At 42.8% G+C, this 11,168-nt stretch overlaps 1 protein-coding gene across 1 annotated transcript in view; it reads right to left on the minus strand.

The window, feature by feature from the left end:
• The window catches only part of adgb (androglobin), a 179,491-nt gene that overhangs the window by 19,675 nt on the left and 148,648 nt on the right, over positions 1 to 11,168 (minus strand). Inside the window, exons 22-23 of the mRNA XM_048600925.1 lie at positions 10,621 to 10,763; positions 5,724 to 5,885 (exon numbers count right to left, since the gene is read on the minus strand). Coding sequence (XP_048456882.1) covers positions 5,724 to 5,885; positions 10,621 to 10,763 — 305 coding nt within the window. The remainder of the gene's footprint in view (positions 1 to 5,723; positions 5,886 to 10,620; positions 10,764 to 11,168) is intronic.

Consider the following 11,168-nt stretch of genomic DNA (forward strand, 5'->3'; position numbering starts at 1 on the left):
AACGTCACTAGTCACAGCACTCAATTCAGAAATGTACCCTTCCACTGCTACTCCGTCTTCTATGAATGAACCAGTTTTTTTTTTAATCCATCTTGCACGCTAACTTCTGACCCCATGCAACTTTACTTTCTGTATCAGTCTGCTATGAGAGACGTTGTCAAAGACCTTACTGAAGTCCATGTAGACAACATTCACTCCCCTACCTCATCGATTATCTTCGTCACTTCCTCAAAACACTCAACCAAGTTAGTGAGACACGACTTCCCCTTCACAAAACCATGTTGCCTCTTGCTAATAAACCCATCGATTTCCAGGTGGGAGTAAATCCTGTCTCGAAGAATCCTCTCCAATAATTTCCCTACCACTGACGTAAGGCTCACCGGCCTGTAATTAGCTGGATTATCCTTGCCACCTTTCTTAAACAAAGGAACAACGTTGGTTATTCTCCAATCCACTGGGACCTCCCATGTAGCCAGTGAGGATACAAAGATTTCCCTCAAGGCCCCAGCAAATTCCTCCCCTGCCTCCCTCAGTATTCTGGGGTATATCCCATCAGGCCCTGGGGACTTGTCTACCTTAATGTTTTTAAAGACCCTCAATACCTCCTCCCTTTTGATCTCAACATGACCCAAACTATCTACACACTCTTCTCCAGACTCATCATCCACCAAGTCCTTCTCTATGGTGAATACTGATGCAAAATACTCATTTAATACCTCGCCCATTTCCTCTGGCTCCACAGATAAATTTCATCCCCTGTCCTTGAGTGAGCCAACCCTCTGCCTGGCTACCCTCTTACTCTTTATATATGTATAAAAAGCCTTGGGATTTTCCTTAATCCTGTTGGACAATGACTTTTCATGACACTTTTCAGCCCTCCTGACTCCTTGCTTAAGTTTCTTTCGACTTTCCTTGTATTCCATCCTTGCTTTGTGTGTTCCCAGCCTCCTAGCCTTGATAAATGCTTCCTTTTTCTTTTTGATTAGGCTCACAATATCTCTCGTTATCCAAGGTTCCCTAAACTTGCCATACTTACCTTTCATCCTTAAAGGAACGTGCCTGTCCTGAGTTCCCAGCAACTTACACTTGAAAGTCTCCCACATACCATATGTTGATTTGCCCTCGAACAACTGCCTCCAATCTACATTCTTCAGTTCTTGCCTAATATTGTTATAATTAGACTTCCCCCAATTTGGCACCCTCATCTGACAACTACACTCATCTTTATCCATCAGTACCTTAAAGCTTATTGAATTGTGATCACTGTTCCTGAGCTGCTCCCCTACTGAGACGGTGATCACCTGGCCAGGCTCATTCCCCAACACTAGGTCCAGTATGGCCACTTTCCTAGTTGGACTATCTACATACTGTTTCAAGAAGCCCTCTTGGATGCTCCTTACAAACTCTGCCCCATCCGAGCCCCAGGCACTAAGTGAGTCCCAGTCAATATATGGGAAGTTAAAATCACCCACGACAACAACCCTGTTACTTTTACATCTTGCTAAAATCTACCTACATATCTGTTCTTCTATCTCCCGCTGGCTGTTGGGAGGCCTATAGTAAACCTCAAAAATTGTGACTGCACCCTTCCTATTCCTGAGCTCTACCCATAATCCATGGTGATATCGTGGGTATATGATATGGCATTACAAATTACTGCAGCTCTTAACGTTCTGTAGCTGGCTCATTTCAGTAGTTTATAGGTGACACCTGTAACATCTCCCAAGCAGTCACTCACTACAGCATAAAGCAGATAACAAATGCATTATTCAAGAGGGCTGGAGAATTCATAAGATTTCAGATAGCAGGAACAGCCAAGCAGAGGACCAAAAACACTAATAATACAGAAGAGAGGTTCAATGTTGGAGAGGATGCAGAAAAGATGTACAAGGATGTTACCGGAGCTGCAGGAGTTTGATTTATGAAAAGAGGCTGGATGGGCTGGGACCTTTTTTCACTGGAGTGTAGTAGGGGTGACCTTATAGAGGTTTATAAAATCATGAGGGGTATAGATAAGGTGAATAGCAAAGGTCTTTTTCCTAGGGTGTGAGAGTTCAAAAGTAAAGGGAATAATTTTAAGGTGAGAGGAGAAAGATTTAAAAGGGACCTGAGAGGCAACTTTTTCACACAGAGGCTAGTTCGTATGTGGAATGAACTGCCAGAGGAAATGATAGTTGCAACATTTAAAGGACATTTGGACAGGTACATGAATAGGAAAGGTTCAGAGGCACATGGGCTAAATGCAGGCAAATGGGACTAGTTTAGTTTGGAAACCTGGTTGGCACAGACAAGTTGGACTGAAAGGGCTGCTTCTGTGCTATACGATTCTATAACAAGCAACACCATAGAGTAAACCATTGGTCTACTAAAGACATGTTCCCACTGCCTCACTTGTTATGAGGCTGCTTTTATAGTATGACCTGGTAGAAGTGTCATATTGTGTGCTTTTCACTGTATTAACACCACTATGCAGAAATGTAACAACAACCGCTTAGAGGAAGAAAAGTAGGCAGAAGTCTAATTTAATGAAGAAAACAGGGAATTGGAGAGTGACATGGAAGGGGATCCACATCAGTGGGCTGTTAGTGAAGTGTGTGCCATGGAAGTTAACACCAAGAAAGCTATGAATGACCTCATACTGACCAGCTTTCAGGCACTTGCTCACTATTAAGTGACATAATAACAGCCTTAACAATTTTCCATAGGTGGCACATTACATCTGAGAATTCACAACGTTCTACCTTGGATGTCAGAGAGAAGACTGCAAGGAGCCTGTGTCTCTAAGACATGTTGTCAAAATCATACATTGTTGACGGGGAAAAAAATCATGAGACTTTTGTATAAAAAAAGACACGCTGAATAAAATAGACAACAGTGTAAAGCGACAAGAAAGCTTCTTGCTTAACATAATAATATAAACACGAGTGCAACCTGACTGTATGAAAGTGAACTTTTAAAACACTTTGGCACATTGCACGGGACAGCTAGGGTAATGGTGTGAGCAAGCTGCTGCCCTCTCTGCTCTGAGGACTTTGTTAATTGGACAGGTATCCTTTGACCAGACTTAGCCTAGATGGGGCATACGTGGCCACTGCCACTGGAAGAGTTTAGGTCACTGGCTTTGGAGCTGGGGAGCTCTTGGCAACTTGAAGTGTGTCAGGCTGCAGCTTCCCCAGCTTCAGTGCAACATGGCATGTCCCATTTCCTGGTGACAGAGGTGCGCCTGGAAGAGTGACCAAGAGCACCAAAAACCTCTTGCTAGCTCACTACTTTAGTAAGCCCATGGCACTAGTAATAGTCTGCAAGGGCGTTCTGTCACTAGGCATTCATGGTGTAATCTCCTGGTTTTGCTACTCCGTGATGGTCTATGCTGTCTCTGTGGAAGAAGCAAATATTTTATACCAGCTGAAACATGGCAGAGGTCATTCCGTGGAAGAAAGCCTCCATTGCCGAGCTATGTCTACTGAAAGCCAAAGGCAGTTCCATCAGATTTCCTCTCATTTGCCACTCCAACTCCAACTAGTTGAGTGTTGCTGTCATCTGAAGTCCTTCAGTGAGGCAGCTGCTCTACTACAGAAGCCCTCAGACTGTCTTTTGTCTTATCTGTCACTGCCTCTCTCATCTTAATCTGTGTGACTATGTGGTATTCACCAGATTGCAACCTCAGGCCGGTGCACACAGCTTGGCGGGAGTTAAATCATATATCTGTGCCGGTACCAGGTGCATGGAATATGTATGTTGTTATGTCCTTAGAGCCATCTGGACTATCATCCTTCAGGAAGGTGTCAGGAGTAAAATGTAGATGCTGGTGTGCACTCTCTGTGGCAGTCAACGATGCAAATGAGCCATAAAAACAATTACTGGAGTGCTGATGTTAACGGTCACTACCCTTCATGGATGCAACAGGTTGCCATGGTAATGGCAGAGATGGAGGAATGCAATTCTTCATCACTCTCCACACTGCTCAATCTGAACCTGGTGTCAGCCACTGACTGTGTACCCTGCTTCCCTGCCAACTCCAGGACTTCCAACTCTACCTCTGTCAGGGGATGAATTGCTGGTTGTCTACCCCTTGTCTTGGATTGCTCCCTGGCACTGTAGTTCTTTTGTTCCTGCAAGCATCACGGGAGAAAAAGTAGTGATGCTGAGGAGAATAACTCACTGCCAGAATGGTTCCTGGTCACACGAGGTGTCAGGTTGCCCTGTGGTTCTTCCAATCTGTGCACGCTCAGGAAATTTAGTTACATTGCAGATTCCAGTGAACTTGTGGCTTATGCAAATCTGGGAGTTGGTGAGGGTGACATACCATACTGTAACATAACTTTCAATGCCCTGACTTTTCCCACCCATCTTTCATTCATTTCTCGGCATGTATTAAACTTAAACTCATCTTTGCAGTTCAGAGGAAGTTATTTGTCCTTTTTCCACACTGCATCCAGTCTGTTAGATGGAGTCTCTAGCTGTTATGTTCCTCAGTGGCCTCTGTCCAGTCCACTTGTTTCTATCATGGCTTTTTGTGGTCATCAGCTGGAAGTAGACTTCCTCTGTGTTCCCAAATCACCTGGAGGAATTGGCTTGGTGAGATCCTACAGAACTGTGGGTTGCTGCTGTAAATGGATAGTGGTGCCTCCAAACACAGCTGAATCCGTTGATGACACTAAATGAACTTTTACAAAGATGGAGATTTTTTTTCAATGCGCTTCCTCAAAAGTTTTCCGATGTGATATTTACATGTCTGACAATGATGTCTAATTCAATTGCAGTCCTCACTGAGAAAGATTTAATATTTCGTTCCTTCTCCTGCATGGGGTTCAGGTGACAAGGATCCTTGTCATGCATAATAATGAGCTTGACATCACATGATCACGTCCTGTGGCTGTATCTTTTCTGTGCAATATTCCTGACTTCTTCTGGTCCCATCAGTGGATTCACTAACCGTAGTACAAAATCAAACCCCCTGAGTTTAGAATCAGTGTAAGTACTCAGCTTACTTCAACTTTAGATCTTTTAAATTTGTGCTGAAAAGAAGATTCATGAATAACAGTATGGGATCCAAATCTTAATTGTAAATAATCTATCAAAGTTTAGTGGCTAAACTCAGCAGCAGTATTGAAGAAGCCCCCAATCTCCAAACATACAGCTGCAGGTGGTGAGGCCTCCTGTTGGGAATGCAACTTGGCCCAGTGATAGCACATTTACTTGAATCAGAGAATCGTACCAAACCTCAAAGCAGAAATGTGAGCACCAAATCTGTGGTTTACACCCCGGTGCAGTCCTGAGGAAGTGCTGAAGTGTCAGAAGTGCCATTTTTACCTTTCAGTTAAGACATTAAATAGAAGCCTCATCTGCTCCCCTCAAAAATTATGTAAGAGATTTATAGCACCATTTCAAAATAGAGCAGGGGAGTTCTCCTCGTGTCTTTGTAAATGTTTATCCCTTAACTAATAAAATTAGAAACCGATTAGCTGGTCATTACCCTATGTTGTTTGGGGCACTTTGCTGTAAGCATGTTGGCTGCCATGTTTGTCTACAGTACAGTCCTTCAGAATTCAGCATCTTTTTTTTGGGCTGCACTTTGGGATACTCAGAGGTCATTAAGGGTGCTACGTGAATGCAAATTATTTCCTTAAGAGTCAAATATTTTTACATGCATCATTACAATATAGAGATATGGAGAAACCGCTTCAGAAATTAAAAATGTTACTTAGTTCACAGTGAATTACTTTGAAAGCCCTTCCAGGTTCTGCAGCTTCCCAAGCTCGTTTCATAGCACGAATTTCATCTTGTCGTTCAGTATCTTTCTTGATCTCAAAACAGTCACTTTCACTAGACTCAGTGACATAATGAAGTGTAAAGTGAGGCTTTGTTAAATCAATTTGCTGCACCTTAGAAATAAAACAAAAACAGTTAATTTCTGCATCAAATATTGCACCACGTACCTATTAAACCTCAGTAAGTAGTTGAAAGGTTAAAACAAGAACAATGAATGAAAAGAAGATCACCTCCATAGCTAATGTAGACTTTTGTAATGTAATCACCATGGTAATGTAAAGGAATATACCAATCAGTTTGAGCTCAGCCACAACATGAGTAGATCAGAGCCAATGATGGATCAATGACCTCAAATGTTAACTTTGTTTCTCTCAGATGCTGTCTGACCTGCTTAATATTTATAGTATTTTCTATTTTAACTTTCGATATCTAGCATCTATTACATTTTGTTTTTGTTACTACAAAATTGCAAGGCAAACTGTAAAGAGATGGCAGCAAAAAGTCCTCTAAGACCGTTCATGATCTGCATCATTGGACAGTGTATTTATGTGCACCACCTTACCTACAAAATGTTAATTCCTGGGAAGGCAAAAAACAAGTAAAAATACTGCAGAATTTTCAGGAAAATTGTAAATGGCTCCTTTGACTTCCAAAATTCTACAGGAGACCGTGGTTACATACCTTCCTGTACACTAATTATACATGATTAACCAGACTGCCGTTTATATTAACATTGTGAGGACCATAGCTGGCAAACCAATTTGAAAGGTCATTGGCTATTTACTCCAGTCTCTACAGCAAATTGTTCCAGAGCCACACTTGCTAAAAGGGTCTCCATTACTTTCTATCTCATCATAAATCCAAGCTCATGTCTTTTGGTGTTCTATCATTGTTTCCTGTGAATACCCTCAATTCCCTCCATCAGTGGAAGGTTTTTCAGCCAGGCTGTATCCTACACTTTGGCACTCATCCCAAAGCATTCTATGTGATAACTCTCCTCATAGAGTCACAGAGTCATGGAATCATACGGAAACAGACCTTTCGGTCCGACTAGTCATTGCCAAAAGTAATCCTCTGAGGTTGTAGACATGCTCACCAAGCCTGTGGGTTTGGTTGCAAACGTTTCGTCACCCTGATAGGTAACGTCGTCAGTGCACCTCCGGTGAAGTGTCGGTGTTCTGTCCCGCTTGCAGTCTGTTGGGGTGTTTGGTACCGCTTCTGGTTCTGTTTCTCAGTGGTTTGTACACAGGGTCTAATTCATTTGTTGATGGAGTTCTGGTTAGAATATCAGGCCTCCAGGAATTCCTTGGCGTGTCTCTGTTTGGCAACTGCAAGTATGGATGCATTGTCCCAGTCGAATTTGTGTCCCTCCTTTTCCGTGTGCAGTGAGACAAGTGAGAATTGGTCATGTCTCTTAGTGTTCATGTATCTGTATTGACAGTTTTCTTCCGGTTTGGCTACGTAGTGTTTCTCACAGTCCTTGCATGATATTTTGTATATTATACCGGTTTTGCTGGTTTTCGGTGTGGGATCCTTTACGTTCATCAGTAGCTGTCGTAGGGTGGTTGTTGGTTTGGAGCTACTCTGATACCTAGGGGTCTGAGTCATCTTGTTGTCATCTCTGAAATGTCCTTGATGTACAGTAGGGTGATTAGTGAGTCTGGTCGTGTTGTGTCTTCCTGTTGTGGTCTGTCTCAGAGGTAACGGCGGATTGTGCTTTTCGGATATCCATTCCTTTTGAAGACTCTGTATAGGTGCTCCTGTTCTGCTTTGCGTAGTTCCAGGTTGCTGCAATGTGTTGTGGCTCGTTTAAATAGTGTCCTGATGCAGCTCTGTTTGTGGGCGTTGGGGTGATTGCTGGTGTAATAGAGTATCTGTTCCGTAAATGTGATCTTTCTATATATGCTAATCTGGAGTTCCCCATTGTTTTTGCATTCTACCATTATGTCCAGAAAGGGTAGTTAGTTGTTGTTCTCTTCTTTTCTTGTGAATTTTATCCCGGTAAGGATGTTGTTTATGTGTCGGTGGGTTTCTTCCAGTTTTGTGCATTTAATAATCATTCCAACACAGAAGAGAGGAAAGCCCTGGAAAGGCTCAAGAAAGACCATAACATTGTGATCTTACCAACGGACAAGGGATGCATGACAGTAATCCTCAATAGAGCCCAATACATCGAGACAGCTAATGCGCTACCAACAGATACCAACACATACCAACAGATGGCGATAGACCGAACACCACAGTTAGGGAACCGGATTACAATGACCCTGAAGAAATTACACAACTCGGGAGACATCAGCAAGACAGACGACCAAAAAATAAAGCCAGAGGGATCCAACACACTCCGCTTCTACTGACTCCATAAGGTACACAAACCAGGGGTCCCCCTCAGGCCCATTGTCTCACTGCCAGGCACACCAACCAACTTGCCAAAGAACTGTAACAGAAATTGAAATACTTAGTGGACAATTCTACCCACTCCAACCACTCTTCGCAAGAATTCCTCAACATCATCAAGGACACCAGGATAGAAGAGAGCGAGATGATGATATCCTTCAATGTAACAGCACTATTTACATCCACAAACATCGACCTAGCCAAAGAGACAATTGGCACACTGCTGGATGAATCAAGTAGACAGGCAACAACATCAATAAAGCCACCCTATGAAACTACTAGATCTGTGCCTCACAATGCACTTCACCTTCATTGTTGGCAATATACAAACAAATCAATGGAACACCAATGGGATCCCCAATATCAGGACTGATTGCAGAGGCAGTAATGCAAAGATTAGAACGGACAACGCTCCCCACTATACAAACCAAACTTTAGGTCCGATATGTAAATGACACCCTTGTGATTATTAAACACACAAAACTAGAAGAAACCCACCAACACATAAACAACATCCTTACCAGGATAAAATTGACAAAAGAAGAAGAGAACAACAGCCAACTACCCTTCCTGTACATAATGGTAGAACACAAAAACAACAGGGAACTCCAGACTAGCGTACATAGAAAGACCACACATATGGACCAGATACTCTATTACACCAGCAACCACCCCAACGCCCACAAACAGAGCTGCATTAGGATGCTATTTAAATATGCCACAACACATGGCAGCAACCCAGAACTATGCAATGCAGAACAGGAGCACCTAAATGGAGTCTTCAAAAGGAATGGATACTCGAAAAGCACAATCCGCTGTTACTTCCGAGACAGACCACAACAGGAAGACACAACACGACCAGACTCACTAATCACCCTACTGTACATCAAGGACATTTCAGAGATGACCACAAAGACCCCTAGGTATCAGAGCAGCCCACAAACCAACAACCACCCAAGACAGCTACTGATGAATGTAAAGGATCCCACACCGAAAACCAGCAAAACTGGTGTAATATACAAAATACCATGCAAGGACTGTGAGAAACACTACATAAGCCAAACCAGAAGAAAACTGTCAATACGGATACACAAACACCAACCAGCCACTAAGAGATACAACCAATTCTCACTTGTCTGACTACACACGGACAATGAGGGGCATGAATTTGATTGGGACAATACATCAATAAGTGCACAAGCCAAACAGGGACACGCCAGGGAATTCCTGGAGGCCAGGTATTCTAACCGGAACTCCATCAACAAACAAATTGAATCAGATCCTGTGTACAAACCACTGAGAAACAGAACCAGAAGTGGTACCAAACACCCCAACAGACTGAGGAATATAAATAACAAGTGGGACAGAACACCGACGCTTCACCGGAGGCACACTGACTATGTTACCTAGCAAGGTGACGAAACATTTACAACCAAACCCACAGGCTTGGTGAGCATGTCTACAACCTCATCCACAACCCGAGCTACAAATCTTCTCAAAAATAATCCTAAACTAGTCCCACCCGCCCGCTCCTGGTCCATTTCCCTCGAAACCTTTCCAATGCCATTTTTAAAAGTCTATTCAACATCTCTCTCCTCAAACTGGCCTTACCTATTTCTCCTCTTACTACTCATAATTCAAAGATAATAAGGGATAAATGGAAAAGAGAAGTACTATATGTGGAATTTGGTTGTAGATCTGCTTGCTTATATTAAGTAGAACTGGCTTGAGGGATTGTATTATCTCCTGCTCTATGCTCTTGAAATTTCCAATAACTTCTGTATTTTATTTCCTTCTTGTGTAGCCAATGAACATATTTTCACTGCTGAAATGTGAACACCAAAATCTGTGCTGTCACTCCAGCCCTGAGAGGCAATTGTAGTGTTGGTGGTATTGTTTCTCAAATAAGGCCTTGCATGCCCTCCCAGGTCAATACAAAAGTCTTTCAGTACTGTTTTGAAGCAAAGCAGGGCCCAACACGTATTTCACAACCAATTATCTGGTTAGTATCACATTGCTTTCAGAAGGGAGCTTACTGTGCACAAATTGGCTGAGGTGTGACTGACATTATAATTATACATTGTATTGATTATACATCAACAATATGTAATTGTCTGTTAAGCATCTTGGAATGCCCTGATGTCATGTGGGACATCATATCAACATAAATTCTTCATTGTTTAGGAGCAAATTACTGCAGGTGCTGAAATATGTACTCAAAACAAGAAATGCTGGAAATCACAGCGGGTCAGGTTGCATCTGTGGAGAGAGAGCAAGCTAATGTTTTGAGGATGCTGCCTGACCCCCTGTGATTTCAACATTCTTGTTTTGAGCTCTTCATTCTTTACTCAGCACCAACAGCTTTTTGTTGAGAGAAGTATTTCTGAGTGGACAAAAACCCCTTGTTGTCCATTCCACAAAGGAACTGGATGATATTAATAAAAAATGTACCGAAATCTCTGGCTTCGTTGGTGCATTTTTCTCTTTTCCTCCTTTGTCCTTATCAGATCCCTTGTCCTTTCCTTTTCTGCTATGTTTGGCTGTTGGGGGCTTTGATTCTTCAGTCTCAGGAAAAGCAGGATCAATAGTCCGCTCTTAAAAACAAATATTTATATAGCAATAAGAACAGATGACACTATGGATGCACTGTATTTTCAGCTCATTTCAAGACAATCGTTATACATTAGTGATAACAAGGTGTAGAGCTGGATGAACACAGCAGGCCAAGCAGCATCAGAGGAGCAGGAAGGCTGACGTTTCGGGCCTAGACCCTTCTTCAGAAATGGGGGAGGGGAAGGGGGTTCTGAAATAAATAGGGAGAGAGGGGGAGGCCGATAGAAGATGGATAGAGGAGAAGATAGGTGGAGAGGAGACAGACCCGTCAAAGAGCCGGGGATGGAGCCAGTAAAGGTGAGTGTAGGTGGGGAGGTAGGGAGGGGATAGGTCAGTCCAGAGAGGACGGACAGGTCAAGGGGGCAGGATGAGGTTAGTAGGTAGGA

This window comes from Rhincodon typus, chromosome 9 (genome assembly GCF_021869965.1).
Source record: "Rhincodon typus isolate 14 chromosome 9, sRhiTyp1.1, whole genome shotgun sequence".
NCBI classification, from domain to species: Eukaryota; Metazoa; Chordata; class Chondrichthyes; order Orectolobiformes; family Rhincodontidae; genus Rhincodon; species Rhincodon typus.